Source organism: Phacochoerus africanus, chromosome 2, assembly GCF_016906955.1.
Source record: "Phacochoerus africanus isolate WHEZ1 chromosome 2, ROS_Pafr_v1, whole genome shotgun sequence".
Classification (NCBI taxonomy): Eukaryota; Metazoa; Chordata; class Mammalia; order Artiodactyla; family Suidae; genus Phacochoerus; species Phacochoerus africanus.
Window position 1 is genome coordinate 152053878 of NC_062545.1, and position 20182 is coordinate 152074059.

Consider the following 20182-nt stretch of genomic DNA (forward strand, 5'->3'; position numbering starts at 1 on the left):
TATTCACACACCCACAGTAAATGTCTGTGCAAATGAAATGCCTTTTTAGTTTTCACCTAAGTTGTCTCTGTCTCTTGAAAAATGTCATTGTCCATAGGTACACTTTTCAATATGGTAGCTAGTAGACAAAAACGGCTAGTTAAACTTAATAAAGTTTACATTGTTTCTCAGCCCAATTTCAAGTGTTCGGTAGCCAGTTGTGACTCGTGGCCACAATATTGCACCATTTAAGTATAGACTATTTCCATCATTGCCAAAAGTTCTAGGACTATGCAGATTTGGAGCACTTAACTAGAGCAGGTTTTGTGAAGGTGCCACATTTTTATTGTTTGTTTCTATACAGACCAGTCATTTGTGGAATCATTTACACACAATTATAAGCCATTTCTGAAATCACATATTTCTGGGAACCAAGTTTTGAATGTCTGGCAACAAAACCATTGCTTTATTATACTTGACTTTGTCTTTACTTTCATCACCAAAAGGTGACTTTTTAAAGAGCCATTTGTCAAAAAAAAACCCCAAAGCTTTTATCACAGTAGTAGATACTGCATCAAAAATAAGTTGAGAATGATCAAATTGTTGTGTGATAGGAATGCTGGGGCAGCACTCACAGTAGCTAAGGGATACACTTTCCCTTTTGCCCTTAGGAAAGTGATTAAAGTTCTTGCTTCAGCAGTGCTGCATGTTAGTATGTTTAGGACCTCTTGAGTCACTCATGAGTAGTGAAAACTGAGGCTGTTATCAGTGAAGACCAAGGCCTTTTCAGTGTGATTTCTTTAACCTCAAATTAATTTCTTGCTTCTTCAGGATCAAATCATGTCAATTTTTCATGTACTTTCATGTGTCCCGCACAATGCTTTGCATATAGAAGATAGTAAATATTTTGATATAATGAATTACACACCAGTTGAATATGAAATTACATGGTTCCTGAATGGTAAGAACTTTATAGTTCAGGAGAAGGAGAGGGGTGTGAATCAGAACACTTGGAATGAGAAGGTCATCATCAGTCACTTAACTGGTTGTATATACTAGTTCTAAAACCATTGGTTAATCATTTGTACTTAAATCCTTTATTTATCCAAAATTACTTAAATTTTTTTTTGTATTTGCTATGTGCCAGGCATGGAACTAGGTACTGGGCAGCAGTGATGAGCAAAGCAGACCAAAGTCTCTGTCCTCATGAATCTTACAAAGAGATTGATGCAAGTAGAACTTCAGGAGTGCTAAGTGCTATGAAGGAAGATACAGGGAGGGGATAGAGACCATTTTGTGGGGGTGGGACAGACTTTTCTGGACAGGCAGATCAGCGAAGGGCTCTGAAAAGCCAACATTTGAGCAGAGATAAATGAGGGGACAGATGAAATCCCATAAAGGCTTGGGAGAAGAGCATTCCAGGCCAGAGGCAGGCATGAGGGTTCTGAGATGGGGAGCGATTTGACACATCTGGGGGCCTGTCAGAAGACTGTGTGGCTGGAACTCATATGAGACCCTTATAGGAAGGGGTGAGACTTTGGATATTTACAAATGTGGGGACCTGTCATCTTAAGTCTGTCACTAGACATGTCTGTTTTGCTTTTCTACTTTACCTGTTACCTCTCTCACTTCCACTATGACCAGCCAGCTTAGTTCAGACTAAGCTTACTCCTGAAAATCCTCATTGCATGACGGGGTAAGGAAAGTGGATTATGAGAAGGATTGAGAGGGAGCCTGAGACTAGTTAGGGATAGTTGTGATTGTCCATGCACAAGATGTAAAAGTTCCATTTGGTATGTTACATTTGGGACATGCACTAAACATTGAGTGAATGGGTGAATAGGCTCTCGCATGTAGAAGGAGTCAGGAGCTCAGGGGATGTCTCATGAACTGCACTCATTAGAGAACAGATAGTATTCTGGGTTGGAGACCAGGTAACATCATCAGGAGAGCTAGTACAGGTAGAATAAGAGAGCACCAGGACTGGAGAAGATTAGGAGTGGCCAGTGAGGGTGAAGGGAAACTAGAAGAATCTGTTGTATTGGAATCCATGTGAAGAAAGCACTTCAAGGAAAAGAGATCCACTGTGCCAGCTTTGCTGAAAGCATTTATGCCGTGAGCAGTAGAAAGCCAGTTGCAATTTTAGGACCATTTTAGCCACCATTCAGTTTATACCATAAGTATTTACTGTGTCTTCCTGAAAGTACCCTTAGGAATGGATAGAGGTGTCTCCTGAATTACGGATTATGTCAGTCTTTAACCCTTTAAAATTTATTTCCTGTTTATTTTCCTGCAAATAACCCTTAAATGCAAAAAGATGGCAAAAGTTAAAAGCCATTTCTAGTTATTTTATTGGAATTTTCTGGTTTGTATCTGGGGATTCTCATATGCTGTCAGTGCAAGGTGGGAATTGAGGACCTTATACTAAGAGGAGATTTCATAGAAGCAGACAGGGAGTTATTGGCTCACGGATATTTGAACATAGTGAGTATGTGGGGGAGGTGCTCTATGAACCAGGTTTCCTACCCCCTAAGCCAGGTTTCCTACCCCCTACACCTGGTTTCCTTCCATGATCCATTCCCAGAAGTTGGCACCATCACCCATTCGATGGTACAGGCCAAAAATCTGCATCATCATGCAGTGTCTTATCTTGTCTCCCATCCATTCACTCTGACAGAAGTCCTGCCATTCGCTCTTCAATCCACGTTGCCACTAGCCTGCCCTACGCTACCATCATCTCTTGCTTAGATTATTGTAATGACTTCCCCAGACCCTCCCCTACTCATATTTATTGTCCACTCTGAAGACCAAGTTATCTTTTTAAAACTAAATCTGATTTTGTCATTTTCCTTCTTGGAGCCCTTCCATGGCTCCTCATTGCTCACAGGATAAAGGTTGGAATCCCTGAAAAGGCTGTGAGCCTTGTGTGCACGCCCCTCCCTCCAGCCTTCCCTTTCTCCTTCCCACAGCGCCTGCTCCCTCTCTTCCTGAACTCGCCACACTCCCTCCACCACAGGACCTTCAAGTATTTGGTGTCTGCCCTCCTTAACTTTGACTCCCACTCAGCGAAGCCATTCCTGAGTCTTCAAGGTTATGTTCTTCATGGTATCATGCTCTTTAGTTTCACAAAGTTGATTTTCATTTGCAGTTATGTAGCCATGGAGTATTGCTGTTGGAGCCCTAGTGGACTGTAAATCCCCCAAGGGTGAGAGCTGTGACTGCCTTTCCTCTTGTACCTGGCACACCTTAGTGTCTGGCACATAGAGACACTCATGTGTATGTGGAGTGATTCAGCACATAATAAAGCCAATGGAAAATGGAATCTTCCTCTGGAGAAATGGCAAATTTTATGATACAAGGATGGCTCTTGTGGGAATTGCTTGTTTTGCCATTGCTACCCCCATTTTGTGCTTCCTGGGTGCTCCTTGTTGTCACCCCTGACGTTCCCTCCAGCTCTTTCTGGGCTCTAGAGCAACTGACTGCCTATTCATGGTGGGATGAACAGAGGTCCCAGTGAGTGGTACTTTACCAGCACAGATTTCTGATAGAGATTTCACCAAAGTTTGACTCAGACTCTTTGGGAGAAGTTCGACTCTTTGGAAGAAATTCGACTCTTTGGGAGAAATTCAACTCTTTCTGTTACTTCTGGTTTTGCCTGTGACTAAGCATTTTGGTCTTTTCCTTAATGTTTCAGAAAATCTGCAGATAATTTTGCTTGCCTGTTCTACCACTTTCCTTTTTCAAGGCTTTGCCTTTTCTTTGGGCTACCCCAAATTCTGTAATGTACCCCAAAGATAGTAGTATGTTTCCAGAGAGTTTATGGACATAAGTGGCAAGCATAGACCATCTATGGGAATAACCACAATGGTGCCAAACACTAGCATTCCCAGTTTTCTTTGTCACTTTCAGATGCCAGCAGGTAGAACATTTCCTCTAGTTTTCAAATGTGATAGCTGCTTATTAAAACTGCAGCATAAACTTGCTCATGAGTGAGGGCAGTGACAGGATGAATTGCCCAGGTCCACACCATCATGATTTATACTTGATTTATTTGGCAATGTGTTTCTTTCTGTCTTTCCTGCACATAAGAAACTAGTCTCATATTTTTTATTGTCTTATTGAGACTTGGAATTATTTTGTTCAAAAAAATCAATTGTTAGGCTTTTTTTTTAACTAATTGTTTAAAAAATCCTTAAGGTAGGGCAGAAGTATTTTAGGATGAATTCATTTATACTGTATTTTTTCTTAAACAGTAGTATAACCTGAGATGTTTCATTCTCTTTTTCCTTAGAAAACTGCCTTGTAAATGGTTTAGGCAGGGGTCTCAATCATAAATAGATACGTACATGCATGCATACACATGCATAATGCATATGCATGCACGCAGAATGCATGCTTGCATACATACTTGTAGACACATATATTTTGTTTATTGTGCTTGAAAAGAAATTAAGTTGAGGAGTTCCTGTTGGGGTTTAGTGGTTAACGAACCTGACTCGTATCCATGAGGATTCGAGTTCGATCCCTGGCCTTGCTCAGTGGGTTAAAGATCCAGTGTTGCCATGAGCTGCAGTGTAGGTTGCAGATGTGGCTTGGATCCCGCTTTGCTGTGGCTGTGGTGTAGGCTGGTGGCTACTGCTCCTATTTGACCCTTAGTCTGGGAATCTCCATATGCCATGGGTGCGGCCCTAAAAAGACACAAGACAAAAAAAGGAAATTAAGTTGAGAAGTTGTACTTTTTAGGTGAAGACTGTTGTGTTGCTACCTATGAAACAGAGTGTTTACTTTCTCCATTTTAGCACTTTAAATATCAAATTCTATATTTTTTAAACTTGTATAATTTTATGATTGTTTAAAAATGATCTATGTTTTTAACCTCATTTGAAATTTTCCTTTCAAGATAGGCCATAATTAGAAAATAATGATTTACTCTGGGAGGTTTGTCTGTGATTATGTATCCTTAACAGGAACCAAAAGTTAAGGAACTCATGAGTGAAGCCACCCAAACAGAAAGAAAGAACAATAGTCTGAATTTACTTATTTGTGGGTACTGAGTAAATTAGTCATTTTGTGTCTCCCACGTTGTTGCTTCTGTACTTCTCAGGCTGTGCCCATGAATGAACAGACTGTTCAAGAATTAACAAACCACATTTGCCATTGCCACAGCCTTGGAGATGCATTGGAGAGCTTCAGGTTGGCTTTCAGAATGAGCCAGTTAACAGCCTGTACCCCCAGGATGGCTTCCTATGTTGAAGTGAACTCTAATATTCTGTGCCCCCAGTGGAAGACTTTTAAATAAGTTCGGAAATGCCTACAGGATATAACAATATATAGCCATTTAAAAGGTCATATTGAGGAGTTCCTGATGTGGCACAATAGGATTGGCGGTATCTGGGGAGTGCTAGGATGCAAGTTCGATCCCTGGCTCCACACAGTGGGTTAAGGGTCCCATGTTGCCACAGCTGTGGTTTAAGTCGCATTTGCAGCTCAGATCTGATCCCTGGCCCAGAAACTCCATATGTCTTGGGGTGGCCAAAAATGAAAAAAGGAAAGAAAGAAGGAAGGAAGGAAAGAAAGAAAGAAAAGTCATATTGAGGAAAGATACTCAGTGATATTGGAAAATATTTAATAAAAAGCTGGATAATATTTATTGATTATGTTAACATATTAATACATTTAATCCTCAAAAACTGTACAAGATAAGTACCATTATTTTTCCCAAGTTTACACATAGTAGTAGTAACCACTAGGCAATACTGTCTCTGTACCATGTATTATAATCTTTTTATTTAACAAAACCATATGCATTAGGTAATTATCACAATTTTCTTTAAAAAAATTATTCCCTTGTGTGTATATATATACATGTATATATGCATATGTGTGTGTATCCAGCTTTCTCTAGATGGTAGAGATTATGGGTGATTTAGGTGATTTTTATTTTCTTTTTTGTGCTTTCCAATATTTCTGTACTATAGACGGGTAACTTTTACAAATAGAGAAAAAATAAGTAGATTTCTTTAGCACTAGATATGTTTAAACAAGGTAGAAGGAAAAACATTTTAAAACAGCGATTGTCCACACTTCTGCAGTCTTTTGTGCCTTTTAAGTCTTCCATCACTGGGAGAGATTAAGAGCAGCCCACAGTCAGTTATGTAGGGGAGAATCGTTTTGTCGCATTATTGGACACCTGTAGGCAATGTAATTTGCTCAAGGGCAAGGTGAGTTTGACCTAAGATGCCAAAGCCTTTTCCTTTGCAGAGGTATTTAGGATGATATAAGCAAGCATGTACTGTCTTTGTCCTTGTCTGAGAACCCTTTCCTTTGCCTCAGAGTCTCTAGATGTCCTCATCTGTATGTGTGACTTGTCCATCTCCATCCCTGCATAGCAGCCATCCTTGGTTGTACCAATTAAAACAGCTAAGAGCACTGAAATGCTTTGATTCCACAGAGGCTCTTTCCAGCTCCCTCTCCTCTGTAGAACTAGGCTTTTTCTTCTTTGCTTCTGTTGTTCCCTATCAATAGTATGTCCCTAGGCAGCATCTTTAGCAAGTCACTGCTGCACCTGTTTGCTTTGCTTCTTCTTCCTCCTAGCAAGTAAGTTGTGAAAGAGGCAGGGGGCTCGCCTGTCTATCCACCTTGCTAGACATTGCTGTGTACAGGTATACAGAGCACTTTTCAAAGATGAATTATCTCAGGTGTATTAAGGTCACACTTAGAAGAACTCAAAGGTCAAGGTATATGGCTCAATTAAAGATAGATTGAGTAAAGATTGAGAAAGGCTTTTTGAGATTTTGAGGACTTTTTGGGAAGAGCAAAGAGGACATTCCCAAAGGATTAAAAATGTGTACTTAATGCTTTTACTGCCATGCAAATAACTGGGAAATGAATATCTTAGTACTGACGAAAGTTTTTCTGCTCTTCCAAGAAGGAAACTGAATACAAAGGAGTTGTTTTCACCCATGTTACTATGAACAAGTGATACTCCCACATTGTCATCTGTAACTTCTGGAGTAGCCTCTTTGCTTAAGTAAATTAGCCACTTCCTTTTAACTCATTTGCCTAGGAAAAATATTTATGTTTTTATCTATCTTTCCAACAGCATCCTGGTGGGGAAGAAGTCTTAAGGGAACAAGCTGGAGGTGATGCTACTGAAAATTTTGAGGATGTTGGACACTCCACAGATGCTCGAGAGTTGTCCAAAACGTTCATCATTGGGGAGCTGCATCCGGTAAGCACTTTGGGGGCTTTGTTTTTCTTTAAGGCTTACTCAAATCTATAGACTTTCATATTACAAAATTGAAAAAGGAGTAAAGGAGTAAAGCAAAAAACAATTTCTCCTCACTTTAGAACACCATTTTGTCACAAATAAATTGACCAGAAACTTCTTTGCATTTCCCTGGTTGCATTTTTCACTGGCACTTAGAGTCAGAATCCTCTCAACCCAGGGTTATGTCCTGGTGACAGTTTGCCTCAGACTCTGAAGTTTCCCTGAGCAACAGATTTTAGAAGGTGGAAGTATTGACCCAGGGTACTTTTATTTTTTAGTTTTTGACCAAAATATTTTTTTTAAAGAAACTCCTTTCTACTTTGATTGCTTTCTAAAAAACAATTTAGAAATTTTTTTAAAAATCAGCTATATTAAATGAATAAACTCTGCCTTCTGTAAAACCCACACATGGTCCTCATTCTTTTCCACCTGAGACCTTGGAGAGCATCATCTTTAGTGTCAATCCATGGACTAACTATGGGAAAACATAGGCCTGTTTTAATTTTTATGTTAACCCAGGGCTGAAATAGGAATTTGGGTCTTTCTGCAGAATTTTAAAATGACCATGTATAACTTTGCTTCTCTGTCACCTGAAGTTATCTAGAATATGAACGCAGACTTGGAATGTGGAGCAGATGGGTGGAGTCCCCTCACCTTTAGAGAGAGCCTGGACCTCTCCTCCAAGCCAGTACCCTTCCTTCCCCTTCCTGGCTCAGGGTACATTACCAGTGGCCAACCTGAAGGGGTGGAGGTGCTGCTAGAAGTGGGCTCTCTAACAAGAAAAAGTAGGCAAACAGCCTCCACCCCAGTGAGCATGCTGAGAAACCATATGACAAACAACCGTATGAAAAATTTTATTGTGTACGATCGATTACGCCATGAATGAAGGAAAAGCTGAAGTAGGTCTCTGTGGAAGGTCTGAAAGTAGGAAATCTGTTTTAGAGCAGCTTCCCTCTAGTGGGGAGGTGGGTTTTTTGGTTTTTTTTTTTTTTTTGGTTGTAGGAGATGGAACTTTGAGAGTAATTTTCATTTTTTAAGAAAGTTTATTCACCCACACATTTTCATCTTTTACCAAAGTGAAATAGCTTTATGGTAATCAAAGAGGTTTGACGTTAAAATGTTCTATCCTGTTCTGTTCCAAAGCTTGTGGGGAGCAGAGTGGGTGGGCTTTTAGTCTGTGACTACAGCATTTCTGCTTTGCCTGTTAACTGGGCTTACCTGTGATTGACCTTTAGCTGCACTTTATTTTGGACTGGCTGTCCTGGAGATTTGAGTAGATTGTGACTTCACTACAATTGGGAGACTGCAGGGATTCACTGAGGTTACTACAAATTACACGCACACACACACACACACACACACACACACCCACACCCACACCTACCCCTACCTTAAAAGGAATTTCACAGGATAGAAGGGAAGAATCTTGTGAGGTCTCAGCTGCTTCCTGAATTACAGATTAGAATCTGAGTCTAACAAATGTATGTATGGATCAGCATAGAAATATGACTATCACGGTTGCTATTCTGTGGATCAGCCTAGAAATATGACTATTATGGGTGCCATTCTGAACTTTGGAGCTTCAGATCAAAATACCTCTTGACACTTAATCGGCTATGAATTTGTGCAGTCAGATGGATCAAACTGTATATTTAACAACCTAGATAGAACCTAAAATGCTGATTACTGAATAGTCATTTTTTTTTAATCTCAATAAAAGCAAGCACTTTAGAAATTCTTCTTTCGCAGATGCTTTTCTTTTCACAATGTGCCTCGTTTTGTTTTTGTTTTTTTTTTTTTTTGATTGCAGGATGACAGATCAAAGATTGCCAAGCCTTCGGTAAGTGTGACCACCTCCAATATCTCTGTGGCTATAGTTATATCTTCTCTGTATTTCATACCTGTTGAACTACAGGGCAAAGGTTATATACTTAGCTGAGGCCAACACATGTCTTTCTAGGTTAGATGAATATGTAACCTGTTGGCTCAGATTGCTTGTTTTAACCTGTCATTATATTTCATTAGGATAGCATGTGTATTCTCTTTGTAAAACTCTCAATACTTAAAATGATTTTTTCATCATAAATATCAACAGATGCCTTTTGAAGAGCTACTTTTTATAAGTAGCATTGTGCTTCTCATCTGGTCTCATCTGGAAGGTTTGACACAAACCTTTTCAGATAACTTAAAATCTGAACAGAATTCTTAATGCTTAAACTTTTGAGGACACTGCCCATGTCAACTTCATCTCCACATCTCTGGGACATAATAGGTGTTCAGTAAGTGTTTGTTGGTTGAATTTAATACTTACTTAATAACTTTTTAATGTATTTTTCCTTAGGAAAGGAAAATAATTCTAATAATGCAAATTTCATGTCCTGGTTCACTAGCCCTTCTCTCTGTGCTGATTAACTCACTTAGATGACTTAGCAACTTTTTTGAGGTTACTTTTTGGACTGCTGAAATTCTGTGATTTTTTTTTTTTTTTTTCCTCCAAAGTCTGTCAGGGAAGAAGTAATTTTTCCTGTTAGGTGTTTAGTATGTTGGTAACCTGGTGCATATCATTCAGCTATGGTAAGACAAGGATTTGATAAGGCTTCTTACCTGAACTTAGAACTAATGTAGTTCCCAACCATATCCTAAACTATGATGCCTACCAGGAAGAAGCACTACTTAGAGCTAAGGTCTCCTACATAACTGCTTTACCTCTGAGAGACACTCTCTTCTCCTTTAGAACATAAGTGACTTTGCCTACTTCAGAGCAGAACTGGAGAAATGCAGGACAGGAAACTGTCATTTTTCTTAGAGGCTGTAGCAAATACAATGAAAGAAAATACATGACTACTTTTTTAGAGTTATCTTTTTTGTGCTTCTAGTTTACCAGAAGAAGAGAGTGCCCTTAGAGATTTCTTTTGTTTTGTGTATCTGTATAAACATCCATCTATCCACAAGCTGATAAACATATGCTATGATCTAATTTGTGTGTGTGTGTGTGTGTGTATGTCTTTTTAGGGTGGCACCCATGGCATACGGAGGTTCCCAGGCCAGGGTCGAATCAGAGCTGTAATTGCTGGCGTACACCACAGCCATAGCCATGCGGGATCTAACCTATACCACAGCTCATGGCAATGCCGGATCCTTAATCCACTGAGCAAGGCCAAGGATTGAATCTGCATCCTCATGGATACTAGTTAGATTTGTTTCCACTGAGCCATGACAGGAACTCCATATGGTCTGAATTTTTGAGATGTTACCTGCTTAAAATATTTGAATTGTGAAATAAGGTGTACCAAAGACCATTAGCTTGAACATGCCCAAAGAGAAACATGTTAAATTGCCAAGTTAAGATATCTGTAGACACAAAGATGATGCATTTTTAAGTTAGCAAATCTACATCTATCAAATTTGCCTACATGGAGGATAGCTGTAGTGGCAGTAAACACCTTTTCGTGGTTGCAGTTTTCAAAGCATCGCTGTAAAAGTGACTTGATTTAGTTCTCATGGTATCTTGAGGGATCCATGGACCTACCAGGGGAGGTGAAGACAATGAAGCTCAGCCTTGTTCTGAGCTTTGACCTTGTTCAAGGTCACACACTGTAACTATGACTAGCACCCTCCTCAGACTTGGCAGATAGTTGCAAGTCTCTTAACCCTCTATAGGCTTTAGTCTTTGCATGAAAGACATCACTCCATCAGTAGTAATTTGAGGGAAGCTTTCCCATGAAGGAATGGGCTAAGTTCAAAGAACTTAAAAGTTAGGTGACTTTGATTTGTAAAAGCTTGATGGGCTTTGCATGCATTTATAGATAGCTTATCATGTATTGGTTTAATTGTTCACCTTTTCCTACTTAAATTGAAGATCAAGATCACGAGTGAACATCATGGAGTGAACAGGAGGCGGAGCCTGTAATAAAGACCATAGTCTTGTTGACAAATTTGTTAGTTATATATGGAAGCCCAACTGAGGCCCCTTAGACTGTTCCTTTTCATTAAAGCACTAAGTGGCGATTCAAACTTGCCTTAAGCATCCCTGGGTTAAGAGCCTCACAGATAATAAACAATCAAAAATGTATATGATCTTTTAAAAAGTTCAGCCCTTTAAGAGGATCATTGTTGCTGGTAGTAATGATACACCAGCAAAGCTCTGTACCCCTGTTTTTTGGGGGGATTTTTTTGTTTGGTTTTTTTTTTTTTTGCTATTTAGGGCTGGGCTGTACCTGTGGCATATAGAAGTTCCCACGCTAGGGGTCAAATCTGAGCTGTAGGTTGCTGTGGCTGAGCAGCCTGTGCCACAGCCAGAGCAACACCAGATCCGAGCTGCATCAGATCACGGCAGTGCCATATCCTTAACTCACTGAGAGAGGCCAGGGATTGAACCCACATCCTCATAGATCCTAGTCAGGTTCCTTAACTGCTGAGCCACTAAGGGAACTCCCACACCCCTGGTAATGAGGGAATGAAGGAATGCTGGCCAGCCAAGTTTCCCTATAGAGTTGTCAGCATGTTTGGTGAAATGCATGTAAGTTTCCATACAAAGTTGTCAGCATGTTTGGTGAAATGCATGTGCACAGTATAACAATGTAACAGATCTATGTTTGCCTTCCCTTTACTATTTCAGGCTTAGCTTTCTAGTGTGACAATAACATTTACCTTGAATGAATTGTATTTGTTTCAGAACTGATTGTCTTTCTTCTAATAATGTTTTTGCATTGTCCAATTACTTCTAGTAATCCTTGTTAATTTTATTCATCTACAAAATTTGAAAACTAATCTTGTAGTAGTTCTGAATACTTCCTGTAGTCTCTAAGATTTAATGTTGCTTAAAAAGATAATGAATGTGGAATTTTCTTTTTAAACTATTATTTTTTTCCCTCCTTCTGTGTCAGGAATCTTAAAGGCCATGTTTCCAGGTTGGTGGGTCTCACAACTGCTTTGCTTAGCTCTTCCCTGAAAGGTTTCTGCCTTTTCAAGGGAGTGTCTTTAACTCGCCTTGCTGTGTGTAGCTTTGCCTCACTGCAAATCGCTGATTGTTTTGCTAATGGTTTTTTATCTTGTGATTTGGGAAACTACGGAGAGAAAACTCTCTAATTTATTTATGTCTGCTACCTTCCTTTGACGCACTAATACTTTTGCTGGTGTGGAGCTGGCAAAAGCACACTTCTTAGGTGTTCCAGCCCAGAAAAGCTTACATCTTACTAGGCCTTAATTATCCCACTGTTCGGGGAAGTTTGTATCTTCCCAGAACCATCCATAGTTTATTACCATGTTACTGACAGGACAACTCTCAGAAAGTGCTGGAAGGTCAAACAGGCCATAATGATGAAAGATCCTGGCATCTGGAGGTTTCTTGGTGGGTAACAATGTGAGGTCAGCCCCTGAGGCATCCTGTGTCTTTCTAGAACTTTCTTACCAGAGTTAAAGAAGCCCAGGAAAGGTGGTTCAGACTGTTACAAATGACACTCATTTTTTTTCTTTTAAATATAATCTGGGTACCACTTTTATTTCATGTGGGATTTAATGAAATAAATGATGTTTTATGGACTGTTTATGCTTTTGAAGAATGAAACTGCTCTCCATAAAGGTAATGATAGGTTCTCTGTATAGTATAAGTGATACCTGTGTTCAGTTTCTGTGTTAAAGTATTTAGATGTCTATTGTGTGCAGAATATTTCAGGTAACCTATTGATTTTTAACATTTTATTTCAAATTATCTAGGTTGTATTATTAAGTAATTTAAATATAGATCATTCTTAAATTTTTTTTCTTTTGAAAAAATGGTGAAATTAGGTATTTAAGTGAAAAAAGGTTATGATGTAATTTTCCTTTTTGACTTTTTTTTTTGAAGACTACATTGAATAAAAAGACTGAGTTGAATACACTATTATGATTTTTGTTTTAAAACAGGTTTTAGGCAATTGAATAAATGTTCAGATGTTCCCTTTAACTTACTTTACTTTTATATTTCAGGAAACTCTTATTACCACTGTTGAATCTAATTCCAGGTATGTGGTAGTTTTCTTTTAAAGTGTTACTGTCATCAGAAGGCTCCTAGAATCAGAGCTGAACTGGAGGCCTCTTTCCTCTGATGCTCAGGTTCCCACTGAGCCCTTCTCAGTGGAAAGGCCAGGGGTCATCTCCATGCAGCACCCAGCCCACTCAGGGCCTTCCGTCCCAAACCGTCAGACAACTCAGCCTGTGGACACTCCTCAGAATGACCCCAGATCTTGCCCTCCAGCTGCATTACCTCAAGGAACAGAACAAATTGAGTCTTCTCTGCCCGTGTCAGCCCTATGGCCTGAGCCATCTTTCAGGCTCCGGGTGAACATCCCATTTCCTTCCTCATTTGATATGTGATCACTTTCTCAAATTGTCATGATTACATCTCCCTAAGTGTGGCTCACTTTTCCCTTGTCCCTTTTCTAGGCTGGCCTAAAGTTGAACCCAGTAATCTAAGTGTAGCCTGAATCACTTATCCTGGGAACTGGATTTATTTGTTATTACCATCTTTGGCAGTTCTACCATACTGACTTGTATAACTGTCATATGTATATATTTGGACCCAAGCTCAAAGCCACACACTCCTGCTAATTTTATTTCACCCTGTCAGATTTCACTGCCACAGGCTGCTGGTACATTCCCTGAAGTATTTGCCCTTGCTTTTTCCTGAAATGTCTTGTCTCCTTCTAAATGGAAACTGAAAACCAGCCAAAATGAAAATTGCCTTTGTAATCCTTTTTGAAATTTAAATCTTTATATTGAATTTGATCTTTGAATGGGTTAACATGTGAATAATATTAAAGGATAGAAAGTTTATGACAGAAAATATGTGTATATGTAGGTGTTACCTATCTTTATTCAGATTCTAAAACCTATACATTAATTTCTGTTTTCTAAGAAATAATAGTTTCATATTGACATTGAAGATCTTCCTAGCTCTGCACCTGATTTGTGTCATCTGTCATTTATGCTTATAGTAAATCAAAATTTCTGTGCATTGGAACTGAACAATGTATAAATTAGGGATTTTCGTGAATTTACATCTGTGGACCACAGATGAAGTAATTTGGCCATGCTATTTCTATTTTTATTTTTCTCTTTTTTGTCTTTTTAGGGCCACACCTGTGGCTTATGGAGGTTCCCAGGCTAAGGGTCTAACTGGAGCTGTTGATGCCGGCCTACACCAGAGCCACAGCAATGCCAGATCCAAGCTGCGTCTGTGACCTACACCACAGTTCACAGCAATGCTGGATCCTTAACCCACTGAGCGAGGCCAGGGATCGAACCCACAACCTCATGGTTCCTAGTCGGATTTGTTTCCACTGCGCCAACGATGGGAACTCCTGGGCATGCTGTTTCTTAACACATTAAACCTACTACACACTTGTAAAGATTAGATTTTCTAAACAGAATCACAGAATGCCAAGCTGTGGTGCTAGTAGCAACCTTAGTAGTCATATGCATCAACACCTTAACTTTATGGCTGAGGGGACAGTTACTTACCCTTGGCTGTAGAGCTTGCCGGTGGCTGTCCAGAAATGAGAAACTTGGTCTTCCAGTTCTTAATTCACTGCCATTTTCAAGGCTGTAACTGGAATAAGGCCTGTTAGGAATACTTATTTTTCTCAATTTATGATATATAACCCAGAGTTGATGTCCTTTCGATGTCATTGTTCCTAGGTGGCATCCAAAGGCTGGAAGGATAGAGCAGTTTGCCAGTATACCAGGGAGGGCATATGTTGTACTCCTATCACTTTTAACAATTCAGAGTTATCTTTTCATCCAAAAAGGTTAGAGAGGTAATAAAAAAGCATGCTATGGTGACTTTCATGGTTAAGAGAAGGAGCATTTTGAGTCCCCTGCTTTGAACACCATGCAAATATCACTGCTGTTTCTTTCCAGCTGGTGGACCAACTGGGTGATCCCAGCCATCTCAGCACTGGTTGTATCCCTGATGTATCACTTCTACACATCGGAAAACTAAAAACATTCTCTCAGAAGCCAATGGAAGAAAAGACTGCTCTGGTCCAGGGAGAAAGAAGCTACCATTAACTGCGTTGATTGACAGAATACTTCACTGGAAAATAATTTCAGTATACCTGTTTCCTTTTCCTCCTGCATTAGTCACAAAACAAATCAAAAAGCACTGTTCTATTCTTTCTACTTTTCAACTTTTAGAGTGTGCCTTTTTATTCATCAGCTTTGTTTTGATGTTCCATCACTACATCATTTGCTTAGTGTGGGCACAATCTTTTAAAACCTATCACATTTGCCTGTCTCTTTGGTGTATAACTGTCTGTAACGTTTGAAATCTGATTATTTGGCAGTCATTTAATATGCTGATCACTCAGACCTGCGTTGTCTGTCTCGTGCGAGGAGGGGCATCCTTGAGTCTCTTACTCTGCTGTTTCATCTAATTGAATAATCAGGTACTACATGTTTCCAATGTAGTTTTTCCCCCCAAGGGAAATATGAAAAGCCCAGAAATAATAGCTTAAATATTTCCAATAGTTGTTCTACTTGAAAAGTTGAATAGATGATAAAAACGAAAAATGCCCTATAGGACAGAGAAAAGAGACTCCATCTCTTTGATTAAAAAACACTAGCAACATCAAAAAAAGCCTGTGACTCGTGAGAGAACATTACCACTGTCCTTTCTCTCAGCTTAAAAGATGTCATTCCAAAGAGGTTCTCGGTTACAAAGGTTCTAAAGTTTTACAGATTCCTCCTTCAGAGGTGAAAACTGTTTATGTGCTCCTGTAAGGAAATGCTGATTCTCTAATTTGAAAGACATTGGCACATTTGGAATCTGATTTTTGAAGAAATTTAGCTTCTGGTGATGGGCCATAAGGAACTCTGGTGTGGCTCCAGTGGACTGACTCATCATCTGTCTTCATTTTTCTCAGCCTCATGCTTTTTTTCTTTAAATATGGAAACTTGAGAGATGATTTTATAGAGTTGAAGTACTTCATAGTTAGCAATGATTGTCCATTGGCGTGCTAGATGATTGATGAGCCATGGAGTTCTAGAGAAATAACACATTGGAAAGGAATTTTTCTAAATAACAGAGCATCATAGATTTTTATAATCAATGACGTATATCACCCTCTGCCTGGAAGTTAGAGTGAAGTTGGAGGGCGGTGGAGCAGGTGGCTGTGTCGTGTGGGAAAATGCCTGGCAGAGGAATCCTTTGTTCAGATTTTAATAAACATATATCTGAAACAAAATACTCCTTTTGTGGTGGATTTGGCTCCGACACACATCCCTCTGCATTCTGTTACATCTACAGACAAGTCAGCCGGCTCTGCTGTAGTACACTGTCATGACTGTCATGATGGATATGTCAGTCACTAACTAAAAATGACTCCCGAGACCTCCTTCATTCTGCTTTTTGATGCTGTTGTATCAAGGATTTCCACATAAAGTTCCACAGTTCTTTCTCTGGGAAACTCAGTCGGTTCACTACTCCAGATGTGATTTTTTAGCGTCATTATGAAAGATGTGTCTGGGAAATGGTACAACCAAAGGGTTTAAGGCAAGAAGTTAGTGCCATGGTGAGCGCACCTGCATTTGTTCTCCCCCCCACCCTCACCCAAGCCCCACAGACAGGAGGGGCTCCTTGGGTTCTTGTGAGGCTTGAAATGAAATGACCACCACACCCACACTCCTCTGAGCAGCCCACACGTGTAGCCGATGTTTGCATCTGGATCTCGTAGAGGAAAGCTTGCTTTCCATGAGTGTCTTAGAGGCTGACCTAGCCTCCAGACTCATCTTGCTCTGCTCTGGCTGCACTTGTGTTCACGGTCACCTTATCTGGAGCCCAGTTTGGCCCATATCAGGGTGGGGATCTGTGGTCCTTGGGATAGTACAGAGTTACCTTAGAGGTCAGGGTCCACTGCAGTGCCATCCACATTAGCGAAGGCAGGCTTCCACGTTGTCCCTACTCTCAGCGAGCCTTACCGTATAAGGAGGAGCGGGCATGGAAGTGAGGACATATGGTGGGGATGGGGCTGAACCTCTGTATCTGCTCTGTTCAGTTGCTCAATGGCTGGGCAGACTGGGGAAGAAGCCACAGGAGAGGAAAGTGTTTTATGCAGGAAGCCTGGAGTAAAAATTTGAGAAACAACGAAAAGGATACCAGGGAGTCACATAGTGAGTGGGGGAGGGGAGGAGCGGCTCCATCTGGAGGCATGTTTTGCAGTCAATCAACAGATGATTGTGAATTTGAGAGATCACAAAATCATTATGTAAATTCTAAAACAAATGCCAGTCTTATTTGTTTTTTGATTGTCAAATGTGAACATTTCCATCAAGATAGAAAACAAATTTCCAAGTTGTGGGTGGGAATGATGCATTTGCCTAAGAAAGTCCTAAAAAAATGGAGAAAATAGTAACAGTTGTGTTCCTGCTTCTCTCTACCGGCCTCAGGCCCAGGTATTTTCCTAGTCTCTCCTTTTTCTGACTGAGGCTGATGATGTAGAGTCCCAAGTCATGAAATTCACTGTGAACCAAATAAAGCCTATGTGAAGTCTGGAAGTAGAATTTCTTAAGGCTCTTTGTTTTACAGAGTATGGATGGGCCTTTCTGATCCCACAGGTCGTCTCTACATCTGGTGGTATCTCAAATCTCTAAGACCAAGCTGAAGTTGACTCAAGGTTTCTGGTTGGCCTTGAACCAGTTGTACTTCCCAGGGTGGAGCTGTGGCAGACTCCACCGTCACCATTCCCTTTAAAGAAAAAAGTGGCCAGTGAAGCAAACTTGCTTGTGTCTGCAGCCTAGGTCCTCCTGAAAAATGATGCAAAATGTGCAATTGCCAGTGTTTTACCTTTAGTCCAAATAATTTAAGAAACCATTAAGATGGCATGTTGTCCTTTTTTAGATAAGAATTCTATTTGTTTTGATATTCTTGAAGCCATGGGGGAGTTCTGGAAATAACTGAACAATTTAGAAGTTCTACAAGAAAGGATTTGATATTCCCATAATAATTTTAAATAACATACTGTGGTGAACGTTCAATAACTTTGAAAACACTTGTTTCATTACCTAATTTATTTCTAAATGAATTTTTTTCACCTTTATGATTATGCTTATCATGTCAGTAGCTCTTTAGGAAGAAATTGAGAGTTGTCAGATGGAAATATTTAATATTTTTATAAGTAATAGCATTAATTTCACAGTTTTTTCACAGTTCACCAGTTCAAGAACACAAATTAAGATTCATAATTATCTTGGAAGAAAACACAGGCGTAGATCTTTATGATTTTGGAGTAGGCAGTGATTTCCTAGATAATGATAGCAAAAGATAAGCTACAGGAGAACTAGACAAACCGAACATCATTAAAATTATTATACAAGTAAGTGAAAAGACAGCACACAGAAGAGAGAAAATATTTGCCAATCTCATGAGAGGCTTTTAAATAACTCTTACAACTCAATAAATAAAAGAGAATAACCCAGGAGTTAGCATTGTGGCTCAGGAGGTTATAAACCTGACTAGTATCCATGAGGATGCAGGTGCAATCCCTGGCCTTGCTCAGTGGGTTAAGGATCCAGCATTGCCTTGACCTGCAGTGTAGTTCGAAGACACGGCTCAGATCGGACATTGCTGTGCCTGTGGTGTAGGCTGGCAGCTATAGCTCCGATTTGACCCCTAACCTGGGAACTTCCGTGTGCTACAGGTGTGGCCCTTAAAAAAAAAAAAAAAAAGTAACCTAATTGAAAAATTGACAAAAGGTCTGAATATACACCTCTCCACAGGTGTACAAAGCTGATGGATGAATTGATGTTCAGAAGCATTAGTTATTAGGAAATGAAAGTCAAAACCATGTAAGATACTACTAGTGGGGATTAAGATGGAAAAATAGAAGGACTGGAGCTCAACTTCTCTCCTAAAAAAATTCACAACTAAAGGGTGAGCAATCTTCAACCAAATGGACCAAAAACCTTAAAAAAGATACCCTACTCCAGAAGAAAAAGAGGAGGGCACATCAAGAGGTAGGAGGGGCAATTACACGATATAAACAAACCCATACCTACTGGGTGGGAGCTCCACAAACTGGAAACTAACTGGTTCACAGAGACTCACCTACAGAAGTGAGAGTTCTGAGCCCCGCATCAAATTCCCACATGTGGGGATCTGGCACTGGGAGAAAGAGCATCTGGCATTGAAGGCCAGTGGGGCTTGTGTGCAGGAGCTCCACAGGACTGGGGGAAACGGAGACCCTATTCTTACAAGGCACACACAGACTTTCACGTGCACTGGGTCCCAGGGCAGAGCAAAGTCTCCAAGGGAATCTGGGTCAAACCTGACTGCAGTTCTTGGAGGACCTCCTGGGAAAACAGGGGTGAATGTGGCTTGTTGTGAGGGAAGGACACTGAAGGCAAAGCTCTTGGGAATATTCAGCAGCCCTGCCTTTCTCTGGAGGTGGCCCTTTTGGGAAAATCTGGCCCCACCTGTCAGTCAGTGCTGAGAAGCCCCAGGCCAAACAACAATCCAGGTGGGATCACAGCCCCGCCCCTCAGTAAACAGGCTACCTAAAGACCCCTCAGGTGCACAGCTGCCTCTAATCCCATCCAGAGACAAAGCCCCACCCACCAGAGGGTTTAGAATCAGCTCCACCTACCAGTGGGCAGGCATCAGTCCCTCCCATCTGGAAGCCTACAGCAAGTCTCTGTACCAACATAATAAGATACTACTTCACACTCACTAAGAAGACCATAATAACAAAAATATGGTGATAGAAAATGCTGACAAAGATGTGGAGAGATTGGAACCCCTGTGCTTTGCTGGTAAGAATATAAAATGGTATAGCCACTGAAAAACATGGCAGTTCCTTAAAAAGTCAAATGTGAAATTGTCTATGACCCAAAAATTCAATATACTTAAGAAAACTGAAAACAGGTACTCATAGAGGTTCCCTTGTGGCACAGTGGGTT

The 20182-nt window shown here is 40.2% G+C and overlaps 1 protein-coding gene across 1 annotated transcript in view; it reads left to right on the top strand.

Annotated features, from left to right (window-relative positions):
* LOC125119660 (cytochrome b5) overlaps positions 1–17782 on the top strand; it is a 36669-nt gene extending 18887 nt beyond the window's left edge. The window contains exons 2-5 of the mRNA XM_047766963.1: positions 7082–7210; positions 9060–9089; positions 13217–13251; positions 15149–17782. Of these exons, the coding sequence (XP_047622919.1) occupies positions 7082–7210; positions 9060–9089; positions 13217–13251; positions 15149–15230 (276 nt within the window). The 3' untranslated portion in view covers positions 15231–17782. The remainder of the gene's footprint in view (positions 1–7081; positions 7211–9059; positions 9090–13216; positions 13252–15148) is intronic.
* Positions 17783–20182: the final 2400 nt, after the last annotated feature.